We start from the raw sequence: 21,644 nt of genomic DNA, 5'->3' as shown, positions 1-21,644 counted from the left end.
TGTCAGCTAACAGCAACTTGTCCACTCTGCTAGGCTACAACCATAGAGGCTACAATGTTAGTTAGTCATAGTACTGTACTTGACCCTTTAGCTTTAGCCGTGTTCGTGGTGATTGTCCCTTTTAGGGAATATTGTTACAAATACCAGACAATTAAAATGTCGTGCTGTGCGCTTGAATGTACTAACAGAACTTCCAAGAAGTCTAAAATGATAATATTATACATGTTAACCCTATTCGCAGGTGTTTGTGTGCTTGGTAGCTTAGCTTGTTACTTATTAGCCAGCTAAGGACGTAACCCTTTATGCATACATATACATTTTAGTTTATGATTCAGCCTTGGGTAAGACTTTTATAGTCTATGGCTATGACGCCCATAATGCTAAACGGGTGCAAATGTTAATAGGGGACCCAATTATCCCAGTGGTGGCCGCCGGAGCTAACGGAGCCACAGGGGGCTAGCTCCAGCCGGCGTCCTGAAGCTAGCCCACTGCGGCTCCGTTAGGTCCGGGCGGTGGAGTCCGTCGTTATAACTGGAGATCAAGGAATGCAGCGAAACGCAGACTTGGTTCGCCTGCTATAGTATTAGCTAAATAAATTATGTTGAACAAGGCTTATTAAGCTGGACATCGCCACAATTGTTCTGCTCTGTATCGGTACTTATTTTCTTAACGTGTGAATGACAAGCATTAAGAATAACAAAATATAGCTAATTATCTTGCAGATTGTCTCATTTGATTACGAATGTAACGTTTATGTAGGGGAACTACACTGTTAGCAGTAACTTGGTATGCATGTATTTCATGTTCGCTTAGCTTCTTAGCCTGAGCTAGCTCTGTTTACTTCCAGTTCGGAGGCAGCAGGTCCCGCCTCGGCTCCGCCTCTTTGCCCTTATTTGGAGCAGGCGGGATTAGACTCTGACGTTGCTGTCAAGCCGTTAGTGGCCGACTCCGCCTACTAAGGGCTTCTCGACAACTCTGCAGAATCCTATTGGTGACGTCACGGACACTACGTCCATTTATATATACAGTCTATGTATGGCACCGATCTTCTCAGCTCGACTTTTATTGGTTTTCCAGATTTGTGAATATTGTGGAAATTACCTTGTAACTGGTGCTTCATTAGGTACCACCTCAGTTGGGGTTCCAAATACCCTGAACCAACACTAAAAGGTGGAGTGAAAACACTGCAGACCAATGATTGGTCAGAGAGAACCATCACCTGAGCAACATCCAGGGTTCTTACACCTTTTCCAAAGTCAAATTCAAGCACTTTTCAAGCATTTACAAGGTGCATTTTCAAGCTTTTCAAGCATCTTACAGCTGTTGTAAATTACATATTTATATACACATACTCAAATGATTATTTCCCTACCTCACATTAAATCAGATGTTCTTTATGCTATAAACAACCAAATGTGTGTTTCGTGATAGCATTCTACACGAGGATGACAAATTAAAGAAAAGAAAACTAAGTTTAATATTTCAAAATTAGTGATCTGTACGTAGACTGGGCATCCCATATAACCTGGCTGAGCCAATATAAAACAATCAGCCAAATAACTTTTCAATACATTATTGATTACTATTGTTGAGGTACTTTTAGGTTGGCAGTGAACATACTGTAAGTCAGAGGTAAATGGTGTACCTTTACTCCACTACATGTATTTAATACCTTTAGTTACTTCACAGATGTGGATGAATGATGTGAAATATAATCAAGTGTTGAATCAGACTTTAGTTCCACCTGGAGTAAATCCACAAGCTACCATGCAGTATACAAAGTCATTCAAACTAGCTGCACCTTTACCAGCTTTGAGAACACTTTCATGATCAATCATTATAAAACATATCATATATATTATTCTGAAATGGACCAATCTGCACAACGACTACTTTTACTGTCGATACTTTAACTATATTTTGATGTGATACTTTTCTACTTTTACTTGAGGAACATTTTGAATGCAGGACCTTTACTGTAACAGAGTATTCCTACACTCTGGTACTTCTACTTTTACTGAAGTACAAGACCTGAGTACTTCTACTTTTACTCAAGTACAAGATCTGAGTACTTATAATTTCACTACAAGATCTGAGTACTTGTACTTTTACTCGAGTACAATATCTGAGTACTTCTCCACCTCTGGTAGCGTATTCGTCTGAATTGTAGCCACAAAATCACGCAGAGCTGCATAAAAATAGACTCACAATGGTAACAAGTGGAAAATAATATTTACAAATGTGTACAATGATTTGTAGGTAATGCTGACTACTCAAGAACCTGACTTCTACATCTTCAAAGGAAGACTGTGTTCATTCTACAATTACATGGGATTAAAGCAAAATGTAGTTTTACTTGTATAATACTTCAATTTTATATAAAAGACAGTTTGTTTTCATCTGTTTTCAAATAAACAAAGTATTGGCTTTCAGAATATTAAACTTGTTTCGGCAAATTCAGATGATAAATACAACTTTGAAGCTTGTAACGGCATAATTACAAGCAGAGAACGGACTAATGTAACATCACAGCAAGCATAACAACAGCGGTGTTTTCTTGTGAGTGTTTCCCCGGTACACAAACGCAAAAATACACAAACCCCACTCGCGAGCTTCCCCCCAGACCAGTAATACAAACGAAATGTGTCTTCGCGTCAATGTGACTGATTTCGATAGATCAAGTCACATTTGGTTTAGGCACGAAACATACTACCAGTAGAAATACATTGCTTTCAAAATCGCTCTGTGTCGAATCAATAGATTATATTTCGACTATAAACACGAAATGCCGTGAGTGCTTCATCCTTTGAACACCACAGGATGGCGACTGTAACGCACATAACATAGGTACGCTCCTCTGAAATGATTGTCCCCTGCAATTATTATTATCCTTCAATCGAGTTCGCTATTCAGCTTGCTAACGTTAGCTTAAACAAACGTAACATGCAACGTTAGCCTAATCTAAAATGCTCTACTACGGCGTACCCAGGGTTGGGTTGTAACGGAATACATACGTTACGTAATCAGAATACAAAAATCAAGTAACTGTATTCAACTCGCGTTACATTTGAAAAACGAGTAATCTGATTACAGTTACTTTCGTAAACCTGAAGTGAATACATTTTGGATTACTTATTGGAATTATTGGTGGAAAGATTTCCTCACAACATTTAATATTCATTACTAAAGGTAGAGCCGAATCATCACAACGCACAAAACCTATTACCGCCGCAGATGGACCAAAAAAGGGAGCGTTTGAAAAAAAAGGGGCGGGTCCGCTCAGTGAAACAATAACAACGAAACATGGAGGAACAAAAGTCTGCATTTAAGTCGTGTGTGTATAGAGGTGTGTGTGGTTAAAACACATCAACCTGCGGTCGCTCTTTAGTAGGGTTGGGAACCGAAACTCGGTTCCAGATGAGAACCGATAAGAAAATGCCGGGTACCGGGTACCCATACAAAATACACAATTTTGGTTCTGCTTAACGGTTCCTAAACGCGGTAGACCCTGTATTCCAGCGGGTCCGTCTGCACCGCGGTGCTGCGGTGACCCGGTGGAATACAGGGCGGACCTGGAGAATCACAGAACGGCCGATCGTCAGCGGGCCGTTGACGGCCGGCTCGGTACGCTGACGGCCGGCACCGCCCTTCATTTTTTTAAACGGCATCATATAAATTGCGCTGACAGGCGACAGAGGTCCACAGTTGCCCCGCAGCGATGCTCCCCCGCCCTCCCGTAGACATTTCACGAGCTCAGTCACTTCATAACACCAAAGATAGGTCGCGGTAAACACTCTGAAGTGAGGCTCCACTACACTAAAAAAGAAAAAGAAAAGGCAAAGTGTAATGCCTGTTAATAGCTTGCCACAGGCATAGCTCAGTTAAAATAAAGCACAGCTATTGTGCAATACATTTGTATTGCATGTATATTTTTTAGTAACAATTTCAGTTAAAGCTTTTAAGAATAAATATATTTTTGTTATCTAAACGTTTGACCTCTTTATTTTACAATTTTGGAATCGAAACGGGGAATCGATAAGAACCGGAATCGATAAGCAGAACCGGAATCGAAATCGGAATCGATAAATTTCAAACGATACCCATCCCTACTCTTTAGCCTTATGATTCTGAAGGTAAACACAGTGAAGGCGGTGCGTGAAAGGCGGTGCGTGAAAGGCGGTGCGTGAAAGGCACTGCACGCTCGTCTTCTCAGAGGCTGAGTTAACCCTCCCGCTGCCTCCTGGTGCTGCAGAGATTTCATGAAGTGAAGGAGGTTTTCCTTCTATAAAACAGCTGTGGGCAGCAGATACTGTGAGAGTCACAGACATGAATACATAGATCAAGGCAGACTGGTACACACACTCTCCTGTTTTGCCGATCCGGTGCTTAAACAAATATAGCTCTACACCCCTGGCCGACATGTCCTTAAAATGAAGTCCGAGTTCGACATTTTAATTCATGTCCTGCCAACACTGGCAGGACAGAAGGCGACACGCCCGTTCTAAGCCGTGTCCCTCACTCCTCATATCCCAAGCTGCATCCCCAGAAAGTGTGTTATGTTGTTGCGTCGTTTCAGATGCTATGTTTCAGTTGTGCTCTTGATAAGCCATTAAAACAGTAAAAACACGTTCAGTTTCCTTTTGCTTTTTGTGTCTCCTGTTCACCAAAACATACCCATCTGTGATGGAAAAAGAAAGTAATCCAAAAGTAATCTAAAAGTAATCTGATTACGTTACTTTTTTAAGACGCGTAACTGTAACTGTATTCGGATTACTTTCAGAGCCATGTATTCAGTAATCAGTAACTGATTACATTTACAAAGTAACCCTCCCAACCCTGGGCGTACCTTTCATGTGGCTCGTCAGCGCAGACTCTTGCATCGTTATTTTTGCAAACTTTGCAGGAGGCTACTCGTGGGCTTGACCCTCGTCTTAGCCATGGCTTGTATTTTTTCTTCTGCTAGCCAACGCTCGTTGAAACTGCAACCTCCTGGCACACAGTCATCTATCACTCTCATCAGAATGCCCAGGTCACAAGTAACACAAACACTTGCAGGTCGCGCGCATAGCGCGGGAAGGCCGCAGCGGAGCTGTTTTATGTAGAAGCAAAGCAATTATTTTCTTTTAATCTAAAAAGCGAACTATTCAGTCAGACAGCAATTTATTGTAAAAGTAAAGCATTTACATTTTCAAGCTCTTTATCTCAATTTCAAGCACCATTCCCAAAATTCAAGCACTTTCCCAACCTTGAAAACACCACGTCAAATTTCAAGCATTTTCAAGGATTTAAAGCACCCGTACGAACCCTGAACATCCTCAATCCACTTTAAAAGCCCAGCGAAAGCTTCCACAACTTTTCAACCGAACCAATGTGTGAATATGTGATCATCCTAAGCAGAAGTATAAATATCTACACCTTTAGTCCTGGGGCATTGGATGCGGGAGTGGAATTGCATTTACCTTTATCACAGCACTAAAACTACTTAAAATCACCCTAGAATGAACAAGGCCACTACTGTCAGCGTCCTTTTCCTCAACCTATCTTCACTCACCTTGCTCCCTTAACCTCTTAAGCCCTGAGCCTGTTTTTAAGGTTTCAGGCTCGAAAATGCTATGCCCAAAACAAATGACTATAACTTAACTTCTAAAAGGGTTATATGAATCATTTCTTTTATCAAAGCAAGGTTACATCTGTGAGTTGGATGTAGAAGTGTCAGAATCAATATAGATATGTCTCAGTCAGAGTAAATTCAGATGGAACATAGTAAAAAAAGGTAAATTCTTACCCCCGCCTAAAAAAAAAAACATTACTTATAGTGAAAACTACCCTTGAATGATGGGATAGTAGACTAAAAGCTTTAGGATTCCAAAGTATAACATATAATAAGTACCCTGTATCAAGATTGAGGCAAAACAAGTTTGACCTTTTTAGAGAGGTTTAGCTAAAAGTAGTCCAGGCGGACTGACCTTTGGGCACATTTGGGCACATTTGGATACCATCAGTGCCATTTGACCTTTTTCAGGTACCATACTGTAAAAATAATTGTATTATCACTACAGGTAATCATTCCATCCAAAGTGTTTTTTAAAAAAAAAAAAAATTATTTTTAAATTACATTTTTTTTGTATGTAAATGGTGTGTGTTTGTCTGTGTGTGGACTTTGCCACAGTCCTTACATGTTTATCACCCGACTAACACTTCTAGGAAGGTTTACTTACACAATAACAATTAGGAAACATAGGATACATTTGTCTCCAACAGGAGCAGATTTATTTCAAAATGAACACAAAAAAACGACACTAAAACCGAAATAACACCACGAGCATTTTTTTTTGTAAATACTGGCAAAAAAGAAAAAATTTACACAACCTGAATGTGTTTAGTGTTTTTGAATTGAGGCACCAGGCACTTAGTGCAGTAGATAGGTCTTCACCGTTGTGTTGCCAGCATCAGAGCACCTCCTGAGCGCGGTGGCATCTTCCCCATAATACTTGGGAATGCATACGAGTGATGATGGGGGGGGGTGGTGGTGGTGCTGCTGCAGGGACTTCACCCCTCATGTCTGCAGCAAGCTGCTCCCTGAAGGACTTCTGGGTGTGTGGCTTCGTCCTGCCGGGGTCACCCCTCATCTTGTGCAGCTCCTTGTGGAGAAGAAAGCTGTTCACCACTGCAATGTCCAGAAAATGGTAAAAAAAAAGGTCTTGTACCATTTCATGGTTTTGTGGTGAACGCTGTAGTACCCAATCAAAGCATCGGACACATCCACGCAGCCCATGCTTCTGTTGTAGTCCACCACAGCGTCAGGAACGGTAACAACCTTAGTCTTCCACACACCAGCCCGTTTCACTTTCCTCCTGACAGTCTGTCCACTGAATCAGAAGATGCAGAGGGAGGCTGAGTTAGTACTGGTGCAGACGTCCGGCGGCATAGCTTGGATGTTGATGGCTCTGGGGCAACTGTATGCTGATCTGATGCACGTCGTAGCTCGGATGAGGCAGATGTTGATGGCTGTGATCCAGAAGCCATTTAATACTTGTCTTCATCACTGTGAAAACAAATGTGAAAAAAACTTTGATTACTTCACTGGATTATTCTTTCAAAAATGTAACTCAAATCAGAAATAATCTCTCCATTTAGCGTGTGGGAAATAACAGTATACATATATATATATACTGTTATTTCATACACGCTATAGTATATATATATATATATATATATATATATATATATATATATGTATACTGTTATTTCACACACGCTATAGTATATATATATATAGATATATATAGACTGATATACAATACAGCTTTATTTATAATCTGCTAATAGTCAATGTCTGTAGAACTACAAAACAGCATCCATTTGGCGTGTGTGGAATAACAGTATATATATATATATATATATATATATATATATATATATACTGGGTTGATATACAATACAGCTTTATTTATATACTGCCGTGTTATAGTCACGAAATACAATGAATCTATTTATACGTTCACCAACATGATGTTGCCATTGTTTTAGTTTCTCACGGAACGATAACGCTACAACAACAAAGCGGCGTCCATTTTGTATTTTGCGAGTGTGGAATTACTATAGATTACACCAAATACACAACTAATAGATACAAACAGAGAGAGTACATACCTTTCCTGAAGTTCCTAATCAGGGTTGCCTGCTGTTGTCTCTGTTCGCTGTGTTCTCTGTGCTGTGCTGTGCTGGCTGTGCGGGCTGCTTCTGCTACGTCTGTGCGTAAAGCAGCCGCTGCTGGCATTATTCATACTACGCAGGATCCTATCTCTGGAACCCATTGGTCGATTTGGGTGATTGACACCTTTTTTGAAACTTTGGAGCCAATAGAATCGAGGGGGGGTTAGTAAATCCCGCTTTACACTTACGTCAAGGAGAGAGAGGCTTGCGTAAACAGCACGTGAGAAAACCTAAACCCGGACTGCAAAACGTTATACCTACGATGCGGCCATGAATGTAATGATGGATTATCAGGAACAATTCTAAAGTGACTAAAAGACATTGGATTAACCTTGAGCAGCGTTTTTATTCCCTTAAACACGACTTTTGATCACAAAACAGCAACGGTAAGACATAATTATTGTTATGCTTTAGAACACTGTTGTTGTTTTCTTGCTCTGTTCTGGCTGCTCGCTCAGTGAGTTTGTGTCCTACAGTGATGATACTTATATCAAAAATAATCTGTGGAGTATCAGCTTTCAGCTGATATGTAGTTTGTGCAGAACATATTAAGTTTTAAAGATCGTTTTTGCTAATTAGCACCGGAAGTAGCATCAGCCTGTTTTCACTAAGGGCTAATGCTAACGCTTCTTGTGAGACTTGTGTTTTGTTTCGGTAAAAATGGCTCATATCATTAGGTTGCTGAGTTTTTTCCCGTTATTTGAGTATAAGACATTCATAGGTTTTTAAATATTAAGAAGCCCCCAGACGCTGTCTCCTGCAGTGACGTGTTTTTCCCAACACACTCTCACTCCCTAAGCGTCCAATAACGACGTTTGGTCAGTGTCCGTGGCGTCCAGTTGTGACGCTCCTAGGCTCCTTCAGCTTCATAAAGGGACGCAAATAGCTTTCAACTGATTGCAATGTATTCCCATCTGCGGCGGTATTTGACGCTCATGGAAGCACGGCATTCGTTTGTGTCGGCTGCCCTTAAAGGCAATGTGAGCGTCCATTCCCATTGGATAACGGAGAATTGTACACCCGGAAGTAAGTATTCCCCTTACTGTCGATTGATTTTACAGTGATATCTGCACTACTCATCGACTAAAAAACACCAGATTATCCTTGTTAATTACACAACATTGATTGGTTTAAATTGTGTGCAATGCTTTTGTATTTTTCCCCTTCGATTCGGAGAAACAAATATTTTTTCGGAGTAAAGGATGGCAGAAGACACTACACTACCCAGAATCCCCAGCTATCGTTTGGACTACACCATGTGCTCTGTTTGACAAACCCGTTTTTTTTTCACCATTCATTCCAATGGCTGGCGTCTATGTCACGTTATCTTCAAATTTCTCCCTGCAGAAAAATAAAACATGGCCGAACTTCGTTTTATTCTCGGTGGAAAATGCCTATTTTAAAGTTAGTTTGGCCATTAAAATGCGTTTTGATGTCATTTGATGCGAGAAATATGAGTTGTTATTACAGATTATGTGTGCAGTGGATGTACATGATCTTTAGTTTGCTAATTATTACGAAGATTACTTCAGGAAATCGCGACGTTTTCATTGTTACCAAGGTGGTTGCTAGGGACGCTGCTATCGATATTATTTCTGTTATGTTGTGTAACTGTTTAATGGTGTTATCTTTATTGCTACCCCCTTCCCCGTCAATGTATAGTGTTGATCCACAGCGCAAACATATTAGTTTAACAAAATCCGCATCTAAAGATACGTTATTTTCCCCTGTGCAATTCCAGTCTCACATCTCACAGCACATCGTCATTAACAAATACCGGAAACAGACCGAAAACATTTAAAAAAAAATAAATAATACTTTATTCCGAGTGTGCTTGATTTTCTCTTTGAAAATCATCACATAACGGCATTGTAATACATGGTTCGGCTGCATTAAATATTACATATCTGCCGTAGTTCTCTATTTATAGAGCCCTGATGAGAAGACTTCTAGACAAACATGAGGAACTGAAAACGTGACGTGGGTCATAAATATATCAGCAATTAAACAACATCTTACATTTCTTTTCACACAATACGTCTCCTTGCAGTATCAACACTAATTCGGCTGACTTTTATATTTGATCCAATTGGTAGATAGGCTGTATTTACACCATAAAGGTGCACAGCTGATATAAAGGGACACCTAGTGGTTAAAGCATGTTATTGAATTTCATTATTTTTATTATTAGATATTAATAGGATCCCTATAAAGTATATTTATTACTCGTTATTCTCTACTAATAGTTCACTAAAGACTGTATATAATTACTATTTTGCACATCCCTTTCAAGATTTCAAGATTTTCTAAGGTTTATTGACATATCATATAGGCCTACACAACTATGGTGTAGTTCTGCATTGAATGAAAAACTTGGGTCGCAGGTTCCTCAATAGTGCATTACAAGACATCTATCAATATTTGTGCATACCTCCAGCAATGTTAACTATGTTGAAGCACTTATTTTAACTGATATTATACATCATGTATTATACTCTTATAAGATGTATGTAGATATTTCATCTCCGGCCTTGTCAGGTATTGAACAATCAATACATAAAGAACACAGAATTGTTAAATATAAAACACAGAATTTGTGTGATTATACTAAATGATTTACAAATAAACACCACTGCATAATGTACAACTGTAACACATGCTGATGTAACGCAAATGTTTCCAACCTGGGATCAATAAATTATATCTTATCTTAAGCTGATCGATGGCTACTGCCATATTTGCAAAATTTGCCTCTGAACCTTGACAAGTGCATGTTTCAGGCTTATCAATTAATGTAATGTAATGTTATCTATTAACAACAGGAGGGGTCAAAAACATAAGACCAGCTGTTAAATAAAGCTCTTCTGACCTTAGCTGGCATGTGTGTATATATATATTAATGCTGCCCATTATGGGCACAAGCAATTTTCACCCATTTATTAATTATATGTTTTACATTTGAGTGTTTCCTATCCCCTAAACCTCCACACTCAAAAAAACGATTCAAGCCCTTCTTAGACTTGACACATTAATAATTGTTTCACTTTACTTAAATATTTTTATTTAAGAAATAAACCTAAGTATAGTTCATTAGTGTAACACAAATTACATTAATCAATTCACTTATTAAATGTATTTAAGACAGAGCAACTCAAAATGAATTGTTTTCATTTGGGACCGCCCCTTTGCACATCACCTTTGCGCATGCACAAAATCCGTTCTGTCATTTGCCGCCTTTTGTCTAACACTGACTGGAAACTGACTGGGGAAACTGACGGTGGAAAGTCTATTATTTGGTAAGTATTTGTTTTTTCTAGTAGTTTAGAATGTTCCCTGTTTCCAAGTAGGCCTAATGCCTTTTCATTATATCGACAAGAATATTTGAAACCACCGTGTTATATTTTGCTCCGTTTTTAGTTGGGTCTAAACAGCAAGCTAGCTAGCTTGCTAGATATGGTTAGCATTGAATACTGGATAGTAGAGATCATTAGATTATATTAAATTAGATGTCACGTTATTGTCATTGAACACAGTACACCGAAATTCAGTTTAAATTCAACCAAAAAATGCAAAGAGTAATTAAAGTGCACGAGGTAAAGCAGCAAGCTAGCTAGCTGGATAACTGGTTTGTTAGCTAGCTTGCTAGATACGGTTAGCATTGAATACTGGATAATGGAGATCATTAGATTATATTACATTCGATTTAACGTTATTGTCATTGAACACAGTACACCGAAATTCAGTTTAAATTCAACCAAAAAATGCAAAGAGTAATTCAAGTGCACGAGGTAAAGCAGCAAGCTAGCTAGCTGGATAACTGGTTTGTTAGCTAGCTTGCTAGATACGGTTAGCATTGAATACTGGATAATGGAGATCATTAGATTATATTACATTCGATTTAACGTTATTGTCATTGAACACAGTACACCGAAATTCAGTTTAAATTCAACCAAAAAATGCAAAGAGTAATTCAAGTGCACGAGGTAAAGCAGCAAGCTAGCTAGCTGGATAACTGGTTTGTTAGCTAGCTTGCTAGATACGGTTAGCATTGAATACTGGATAATGGAGATCATTAGATTATATTACATTCGATTTAACGTTATTGTCATTGAACACATTGCCTGTTGATGTCCTTAATGAGGGAGTCGTGTCTACACTGAAACAAAGTTTCCCAGATGTGACTGAGGTTCATATGGCAAACAATGTGTCTAGCTTGGGTATACGTTACTGCGAGGGGATGATTATTGTACACGGATCTGCAGATGGACTGCCTAAATTCCATGAGATCATTAAACTTTGCATTGTTAAGGAGAAGTTGTGTTTTCTGGTAAAAGACGCATGTGCTTGGTACAGAGAGCATTATGGTGCTTTTGAGCTGTCTGCCTCGCCCAATACAGAGGTTGCCGTTATTGAGCTTGCTGACTTGGTAGACCCCTATCCCCTTGTTGACTACATGGTTGGGAGTTTGCGCATGGTAATGTTGAAAAGATTCATCATTGTTAAAGGTGAGTATCATTTTTAAACCTAAATAGTCTGAGCTCTGGATAGCAGGCTCTGACAAAAACTGTAAAACCATTTTTATGTTCATCTTTGATATAATCCTAATGTGTTTCTTTCACCTTGTTTCTGCTCTAGATTAAAAGGTGTTCCATAATGGCAGGTCGGGCGCTTCTGCGCATCATCTTTGCCGACCAGTCTGACTCTAGAAAACTGACCCTGGATTCGGGAATCCCAGCAACAGTTGAAGAACTGCACACATTTGTCAAGACATCTCTTCAATTGAAAGAGGACTTCCGTCTGCAATACATGGATGTTGACTTTAACGAGTTCATGAATCTTACATCAGTGTCTGAAATTCAGGATAAAAGCACACTGAAAGTAATTTACTCTCCTATATTGTCAAATATTGAGCCCTCCATCACTTTGTACACAGTTGACTCATTTGATAAGACCTCAATTACTGGAAGCTCAGAGCCTCTAATCCCTGAATCATCAATAGCCTCATGCTGCAGTGATGATATGGTGTATACGTCAACCCCGCATCCATCCCCTGAAGCTCAGGCCTCACAATTGTTATCCTGGCCCACAGTTTTTGTGGTTCCTAAGCTCACCTACGAGGCTGAATTTGAGCTTCATCTAAAGAATGCAGAGTTTGAGACAACTGGTACATACTTCCAGCCTGGCCTAAAGCTGAAAGGAGTCATTCTTGATGGCCTAGCCCAAGAAATGATCAAATTCACAAAATATCCGAAAGACTATCAGTGTGAAGAGGTAGCTGCAGCGTTGACGAGGGCCCACCCTTGTTTGGGGCAGCTAGGATCCAAGACAGGATTTGGGGGGTGGAAACAGTCTCTTAAGTACAAAATGCAAAACTATCGTACAAAGCTTGGCCGTCTTGGACATCCTGAAATCCTTGTGAACTCCTTAAAGCACAAGAAAACAGGCCAAGGCAAAGCTGCAGCAAACATAAAAAAACCAAGAAAAGCTGAAGTAAACTACATTCCTCTGCACCCAAAAGGCGAAACCACAGAAAGCTTGGAGAACGAGAGAATTGCCTTATTGTCAGAACTGAAAAAGCGTGACAATGAAGTGGTGATAAAAGCAAAAATGGAAAAAACCTTCTCCCACAGACGCCTTGAGATTGTGGAGCAAAGGCCTTTGATAGGGGACTTCAAATGCAGATGGCCTGCTCTGTTTCAGCAGAGTGAAGTAAGTAAATATTTGTATTTGTTGACAGTCTTTTATTATTGTCTTTTGTGATTCATGTCTACATCCTTGCATGGTTGTGATTCTAATAAACAAGTAACAATTGGTTGTATTGTGCTTGTTAATAATATTTTTAAGGTGAATGCGGAGTTTTTGAGGATCACAACATCACCACTTCAATCAAAGTTCATGTGGCAGCTGGACCACTTCTCAGACAAGCTCTTGAAGATCTTCAAGACCAAAGGAGGAGTGAAGGGGCACAAAATCAAGGAAGCCCTTGCAATATCAGATTCGGTTAGTATAAATGCAGAGAACCTCGTTTTTCACTGTATTGTTTTTGTCCATGATCATATGAACACATTTAAGAAATTGTCTGCTTTTATAGTGTTTTTAAGGCAATAGCTTATTGTGGAAATGTAGGTGTAAGGAGTCCTGCTTAGGGACACACACGACAGATACAGCCCTCTACGTTGTAAACTACCTGCTCTGTTGCACATGCATTGTGCTTAATTGTCTTTGATTTATCGCCCCTGCTTTAGTTTGAAAACATCCACATCCTGCGAAGCATCGCGATCTACCTCAACGAGGATCCAGACTCTTTTTTTAAGGAGTATCAGGTATGTTTATCACAATATGTTTTCAATGTATTGGTTAACAGTGTTACCCACAATTATAACCACCATTACTTACATTTATAATAAGAAAATTATATGGCACACAACCCTATCCCTGCTTACATCTAAATATCTTATCACATATCATAAATACATGCAGAAATAAATAAATCTATACATTAATATAGGAATGAATATATGTAAGAATGAATAAATACAGAAATAAAAAAATAATAATAAATAGATACAGAAGTAATTTCATCGGGCAAGTGTTAAAATAAATATAGAAAAAAGTGAATTAATACATTTATACAGATATAAATACATCTATAAATTAACATAGGAATACAATTGATAAATACAAATGTGAATTAAAACATGAATATATCTGGAAATAAATACAAATAATAAATGAATGCTGAAATAAATATTTACATTTATATATAAATACATCTATAAATGAATAAATAAATATGGACATGAATACATATGTAAGAACTTATAAATAATTGAATAAATACATAAATAAAATAATAAATAAATGCTGAAATATATTAATCAATAGATTCATGTTTAAAAAGGTATGTGAATGCAGCAATTACTAAATTGTTAAAGGAATAATTACATAATCACATAAATCAAGGAAATAAATTATTAAAGAATAAATAATCAAATACATATCGAAATAAGTAGGTAAATGCATAATTAACTACAGGAATAACAACAAATTACATTATTAAGTAGGGACGTAAACAAATAATACCTGAATTAATAAATAAGATAACGTTGATAATCAAACAGAACATACAGGAATATATCTTTATAACTTATTTATGCAAACATTTTCTTACAAGCTTAATTTAGTTCTGTGTTGGAGGTCCTAACCTTCTCTGGTATCACTCGGACATTTTTGTCCAAATTGGTAATTTTTCACATCAGATTTGGCTATAATGATTTTGTGTTTTTTCTAGATACTTTTTGGAATTTCAATTTTTCTAATCGGTCTCGAATACACTGTACAAATTACCCTAATTGTCCATTTAAAAAATGTTCCCACACTTCCCAAAAAGTGTGGGGGAAAAATATTTAAATATAATATTTGTATCATATCATTTTATCATTCAAGTTTTTGAAAGTGGACATTTTTATCCTGAGTGGCCAAATAGGGTAGTACATTTGAGTGATACCAGAGGGTTAGTCTAAAACTGTTTTGATCAATTAGGAGAGCCACATAAGTAAATCTGCTTCTATAAAATGTAGTAATTCAGGTTTTAGTTAACACATATGTTGTATGTTTGTGTCTTTGTTCAGGCCTCTGCCTCTGAAGATGCCAAGAGGGACATGGCAAACACAGTCATGGGCATATACACACTTCAAAGAGATGTGGATGGGCAGCCAGAGGACGTGGGAATTGTCATCGAAGGCAATATAGTCATGGACAACTTGGGCAGCGTGATTGTGGGGTTTGTCATGCTATTGGGACTTATTTATGCCCTGGATTTGAGCTTTCCGGACAACCTCAAACACACCTTCGAGTTCATGCAGAAGGTAGTGATGAATCTGGATGGGCACAAGCTGAATGGTAAAATCGAAAGTCTGAAGATCAAGTTGTTCGATTGAAATGTGAAAAAGAAGTGACTCATGTTCATTGTTGTCATTTTATTCACGAGTTTCCTAGTCAGAGCAGATTGAGCCGTTATATCAATCATTTGTTCTGTGCTTTTCTGTATTTGTTTCAACACACTGTAACACTATTTCCATATGTTGGTGTTTGCAGTGCACTCTTCATGTTATGTGTTATTGTCCTGTTAGAAGAGCAGTGCATACCCCTGTTATATTGTATTCATTGTATTTGGCAAAGGGAGATTTGTAAGTTAATTATAGGAGTTCCATTTCTCTGCCATTTTAAAAATGGTATTATCTTTCAGAAATGTTTTTCATCTTTCAGTGTGAATTCATTCATTTTAAAAAGACTGTATTGAATGGAGGATTGTTTTGAATAATGTGAATTTAAAAATAAAAAAAACTAAACCATGTTTTCTATCATGTGTAACACATTTTTATTAAATTATATTTAACCTCATTATTTCATTTTCAATTAATTAAATAGGATTTAGGTGGACTAGCATTATTTAAATTCATAAAGGTAATGTTATCATTTTACTTAAACTCTATTTGAAAAATTTGAGTTGGACTAACTCATTTACATTATACTGCATGGATGCCATTAGTTTGAGTTTGTGCCACATATATTTATTGGATGGAAAACCTGCCAACAATAAAATTGAGTTAATCCAATGAGTTATTTCTTTGAGTGCAGGGATGTACACAGTTTAATACTGGCAACTTCTTATTATGGGAAATACGAAAACGTCTTTTAAAACTACAACTCCCAGTAGAGACGTGCCATAGATAGAGAACATGTTGCGAAACAGAATAGCCAGCATTTGTAGTTCTGGGGACGGGGTGGGGGAGGGGGGGACGCGGTAGACCCGTTCAAATCCAGTTTTGGACAGTCTGCCGTGGTTCCATCGCATTTCAAGTGCTGTTCGAGAATCGGCGTAACCCTCGGAGCGCACTCTCCAATCACAGAGCTTGAGGACTATCACGGGGTTTGTCAAACAGAGCACATGGTGTAGTCCAAACGATAGCTGGGGATTCTGGGTAGTGTAGTGTTTTCTGCCATCCTTTACTAAGAAAAAATATTTGTTTCTCCGAATCGAAGGGGAAAAATACAAAAGCATTGCACACAATTTAAACCAATCAATGTTGTGTAATTAACAAGGATAATCTGGTGTTTTTTAGTCGATGAGTAGTGCAGATATCACTGTAAAATCAATCGACAGTAAGGGGAATACTTACTTCTGGGTGTACAATTCTCCGTTATCCAATGGGAATGGACGCTCACATTGCCTTTAAGGGCAGGAGACACAAACGAATGCCGTGCTTCCCTGAGCGTCAAATACCGCCGCAGATGGGAATACATTGCAATCAGTTGAACGCTATTTGCGTCCCTTTATGACGCTGAAGGAGCCTAGGAGCGTGACAACTGGACGCCACGGACACTGACCAAACGTCGTTATTGGACGCTTAGGGAGTGAGAGTGTGTTGGTTTTTCCGCCCGGTATCGGGGGGGCCGGGTTTAAGAGGTTAATCCCTATGCCCTTACCCTATTCTCTACCATCATCTTGAATATACTTTAAGATGGCATAAAGTTAATCTTTAAGTAAGTTTCCAAAATATTTTGTAGCTGGAGGAATAACTTTCCCCCCCATTTGAGAGAGTCATAACATTTTTTATGGATCTTTTTTTCTTCTCAGCCCTTAAAGAAATTGACTACACTGAAAAAAAGAACACATTGGATTTACTCAATTCAATTGTGGACATTGGTTGCACACCAATAGTTTGCTTTGGTAGCAGCCTATAGAATTGTTTTAAATCAACACAAACGATGTATGTCCAATCAACGCAAGTACTTTGTGTTGATTCAAAGTTATTGAAATGTGTTTCAATAAAGTAAATTAAACACTTTCATGATTTTACTCCAACCCAATTTGATCACTTTATTCAAACACAATTCAATCCCTTTTATTCTAACTCAATTTGATCCCTTTATTCAAACACAATTCAATCCCTTTTATTCTAACACTATTTGTTATTTTAATATTCCCATGTGAATTACATGTTTTCAGAATTGTAATTTTTTTTATATAAAAATATACATTATATTCAGAAATATAATTTAATGTAAATATGAAACAGATTTTTAAATAAAAGTACAATAAACTATTACATGTCAGCAATACATGTGTTCTTGTTGTCTAATACTGTTCAATTAACTTTTTCTTGATCACTCTAAACATAACCCACTTTTTTTCCATTGAAAACGATTAGTTTAGTTTCAAATCCTTTATTCCAGAACCTGGAGATTAAAGAATCACTCAAGTCTTTCTAAAACATCCAATCTCCAATTTGAGAAGTACAAATATTAAAAAGGACCTTACATATTGTTTAGCAATTTCGTTACAATAGGTAAACAAAACTAAAACAAATATATATAAAAAGCATCCCCTGCACAAGGCATCAATAACCGGAATGGTGGTAGGAGAACCAGCCACACCACTCAGTCCAGGAATGCATAATTTAACATTTTTTTATTAATGAATGACCACTTGTGTTTTTTTAATTTTAAATTTGTTTTCAATAAAGTGCCATGTAAAATACAAAATAAAAGGTGTGGTGAACTTCACATTTTGCCCGCTTCGAGGCACCATAACCCTGGGTCTGTCTCTTAGTATATGTGCTGGCGAACATCCCTTAACGTTGTAGCTCTAAACCTGCATCTAAGTCAACTACAGGAACAGTGTAGGAACAGTGAGCCGTGAACATGGACAGTGAGCTCTCTTCACTCGTGCATTTTCCTTTTCAAGTTTTGGGCCTTTCTTGAAAGGTCAGATGCATCCAACTCCATTATAACCTTTTGAAGAACTTCTAAGGTGTAGCGGAGCTTCAACGGGTAATTCATGTTTAGGGCATACATGAGTCCAAACAGCATTGCAGCTGCAAGAGCCACACTCTCCAGATCGTGAAGCACCACCACACCCTCGAGGATTACTCCCACATCAGAATAGTCATTGCTGGGAGTCTCTCTGGCAACATAGATCCCCACTGTTGTTCCTTCTACCTCACGTAGTGTGTTGGCCTCAGTCATGTCCTGGTGGAAGACAAATCATTTCTTTAAGGATAAGATTTATTTTATTCTATTCAGACCTCATTAAGACACAATTTGCTAATTTGACAATACTGGTACACTCCACTGTAGCACTCCACAAATTAGCACAATGCATCCAGAAAGTTGCTTGCTTGCGAAGAAGACCTGGTTTGTTTTCACCTGTGGGTTTCACCAGCCTGGCTAACAGATTGTAGATTAAATTGAGTGAATAAACACAGGTGAATGGTAATTATTATTGGTAAATATATATATATATATATCAATAATGTAAAAAAAATCACTGGACATAAATACACACCGTTTCCACAACCCATGTTAATATATTAGTAGTAGACCAAATATGTAGATTGATGCCACTATATGTACAGATGTCACTTTAACTAATTTCGTACTTCATAATTTATATGACCGAATATGTATATATGCTGACCGTTATTTTACTCTTTACTCATCTCCTATTTCATAATCTTTTATTATTATCTTTTATTTTTCTTGATTTTATTTTTTATTTTATTAATTTGTGTGAATCTGTGCTGTCCTGTTATTCACGCTTACCCTGTTGCTGCTTGTACAACTGAATTTTACCACAGGGATTAATAAAGGTCCATCTTATCTTAAATCACAGACTTTTCAAAAGAGGAGAAGGTTAGAGAGAATAAACAGGTGAAATGCAATGACACCAAATTCTGGAGACTAATGAGCAAAGCATTAGGTCCTACTCCTGATTCATAATACACCCCATGTAATATAAACCCCACAGGTGGAGGATACTGCAGCCTGAGGAAGATAGAGCTGTCCTTAAGACTATTGCATTGTCTCTGCAATCAGAAAAACACAAATCACAATTTTCAGTCTTGATAGACCATGTTAATTCTAACAAAACCAATTATAAGTCAATATCAATTTCAGGAAAACAGCTATGTAAAAGGTCTGGTAATATGGTCTGGTATATCTGGTCAAATGAGGTTCTTTTAACTGAGGCTATTTTTTTCTTAAAAACATGTTCAAACGAACATTTTTTTTAATGTGGCCTACTACTTTAGCACACACTCACCATGTACTCCTTCACCAGATCCTCAGGATCCTCGTTGAGGTAGATGCAGAGTCCTTTAATGAGGCACTCCCTGCCAGCATCGATGTCTTCCTTAAGGATTAAAACAAAGAATATAGGGACATTGTAACTCAAATTGAACCTATGGAGTAGTCACATTTTGGGATAATCTACCATTGTAATTGATTTTAGACTGACCTAAAGCCGAAAAGGAAACACACACACACACACACACACACACACACACACACACACACACACACACACACACACACACACACACACACACACACACACACACACACACACACACAGAGTTCTTACTGTCATCATGGCAGCCATGTCTTTTAACTTCTTGCCCTGCTGCCCCGATTGTTTCGAGAACACCCTCAGCAGACTTGCGGAGTGTAGGTCAAGCTGTGACAGGAACCTTGACTGTAGAGGCATAGTTGTAATCCGCTTGAACTCTGCGTTAACCTGAAACAAAATGAAACAATTTTTTAACAACACGGCCCACTGACATGCACACATTTGTTTCATTAAACTTACACCAGCCAATCACATAACTGTATGCACTATGCATGTTTGCTCAGCATTTGATTTCTGCTATGGAATATTGGGTGTGAATGCTCTACCGAGATCTAATCCAGCTCGACGCGATCTTGCAAAAGATATATTTTCGACAAACTTTTTTTTTGGCGGCGGCGGCTTTGATGTAGTGCTAACTTATACAATCATATTCACCACAGTAGATACGAGATGTGGAAAATCGCCAATAATATGTTTGTGAATGTGTGACGAATCTGGTGACAGAGGCAGACCACAACTGCTGCGTTCGGTAAACACAACATATGGAAACCAGTTAGTCTGAAAACCAGTAGGGACATAACACCAGCAGTATGGGCTGTGTGTTTCTGTTGTCAAGGAGGTATAATAAGAACTTGTGCTACACAAATCTTGCAGTCATTTTAATTTGTGACATCACGGTATTTTTCTTTTAACTCTAGGCCCAAATTCCTCCCTAAATTAATTTTCCTCCTCCTCGATCCTATTTTTTTCGGCCCCCGGGACGATGGACATCCTTAAGCTCAAGCCCTACTCATCTGCTTCAATCATGTTCCCACTTTTCCAAATATTCCTACTACTTCACCTTCTTCTTACACATTTGAGCCAGCATAGCATCCTAATGGGGCCAAGCATTACTCTAACAGTTGCATATACCATCTACAGCACAAAAAGTTACACCATTATTTTTTTACTCACCTCCATTACATCAAAGAGAGCTGGCCATCTCTCTTGTACATCACTGGTCATGGGAACATCACTAATGACTTCTTGTCTTCTCAATGCAAATGTTCTCTCCATTTTAGCCCTAACTATCTCTCTGTTATTACGCTTCTTGCAATCTGAAAGGAGTTCAACCCTCATCTTCTCCAAGGACTGGGCGCATTCTCCAAGTGGAAAGTCAGGGCAGTAGGCCACTTCACCCCTCTTTGGTTTCTTGACTTTAAAGGCAGGATAACGTTTGCCTTCAGGTTTATATTTCAAAGTATTTACACATACTTCAGGACATCCCACTTTCCGGAGATGTGTACGGTAGTTGGACAACTTGTATTTGAGACTAGTCTTCCATCCCCCATAGCCAGAGGCTGAGCCTTTTTCTTGTAAACATGGATGCCTCATGACGAGCACCTCTGCAACTTGGTCAAACTCCCTGTCTGTGGCGTAGACTTTGTGCTTAACCATCTCCTGAATCAACCCCTCTAGTATATCAGACTTGAGCTTTGAATCAGGGATCAACAGTGTCCCTTCTTCTCTGAGAACT

General features: G+C 38.3%; 2 protein-coding genes across 4 annotated transcripts; one reads left to right on the top strand and one right to left on the bottom strand.

The window, feature by feature from the left end:
• Positions 1-10,713: 10,713 nt before the first annotated feature.
• On the top strand, positions 10,714-15,674 carry LOC117547768. Of its 3 annotated transcripts, none has more exons than XM_034218581.1 (5): positions 10,714-12,221; positions 12,352-13,425; positions 13,561-13,716; positions 13,962-14,039; positions 15,348-15,674. In XM_034218581.1, exons 2-5 carry the CDS (start codon positions 12,370-12,372, stop codon positions 15,654-15,656), a joined length of 1,599 nt encoding a protein of 532 aa, XP_034074472.1. In that variant the 5' UTR covers positions 10,714-12,221; positions 12,352-12,369; the 3' UTR covers positions 15,657-15,674. The 3 variants fall into 3 exon arrangements, with proteins under 3 accessions (XP_034074472.1, XP_034074471.1, XP_034074473.1); XM_034218582.1 differs by having other exon boundaries at positions 10,990-11,012; XM_034218580.1 differs by having other exon boundaries at positions 10,714-13,425.
• Positions 15,675-18,297: 2,623 nt separating this feature from the next.
• On the bottom strand, positions 18,298-21,295 carry LOC117547769. The gene is made up of 4 exons (XM_034218584.1): positions 21,083-21,295; positions 20,144-20,296; positions 19,823-19,912; positions 18,298-18,750 (listed from the first exon to the last, which is right to left on the bottom strand). The coding sequence occupies exons 1-4, from the start codon at positions 21,245-21,247 to the stop codon at positions 18,442-18,444; spliced, it is 717 nt and encodes a 238-aa protein (XP_034074475.1). The 5' UTR covers positions 21,248-21,295; the 3' UTR covers positions 18,298-18,441.
• Positions 21,296-21,644: the final 349 nt, after the last annotated feature.

Source organism: Gymnodraco acuticeps, unplaced genomic scaffold, assembly GCF_902827175.1.
Source record: "Gymnodraco acuticeps unplaced genomic scaffold, fGymAcu1.1, whole genome shotgun sequence".
NCBI classification, from domain to species: domain Eukaryota; kingdom Metazoa; phylum Chordata; class Actinopteri; order Perciformes; family Bathydraconidae; genus Gymnodraco; species Gymnodraco acuticeps.
The sequence above is the reverse complement of the archived record's forward strand: the minus strand, read 5'-3'. Positions and strand labels throughout refer to the sequence as shown.

Coding starts and splice junctions, on each gene's coding strand:
- LOC117547768 (XM_034218581.1), top strand. CDS start 12,370: ATGGCAGGTCGGGCGCTTCTGCGCATCATCTTTGCCGACCAGTCTGAC. Junction 13,426..13,560: donor CTCTGTTTCAGCAGAGTGAA/GTAAGTAAATAT, acceptor AATATTTTTAAG/GTGAATGCGGAGTTTTTGAG. Junction 14,040..15,347: donor CTTTTTTTAAGGAGTATCAG/GTATGTTTATCA, acceptor GTCTTTGTTCAG/GCCTCTGCCTCTGAAGATGC.
- LOC117547769 (XM_034218584.1), bottom strand. CDS start 21,247: ATGAGGGTTGAACTCCTTTCAGATTGCAAGAAGCGTAATAACAGAGAG. Junction 20,297..21,082: donor CTCTCTTTGATGTAATGGAG/GTGAGTAAAAAA, acceptor ATTTTGTTTCAG/GTTAACGCAGAGTTCAAGCG. Junction 19,913..20,143: donor ACATGGCTGCCATGATGACA/GTAAGAACTCTG, acceptor TTAATCCTTAAG/GAAGACATCGATGCTGGCAG.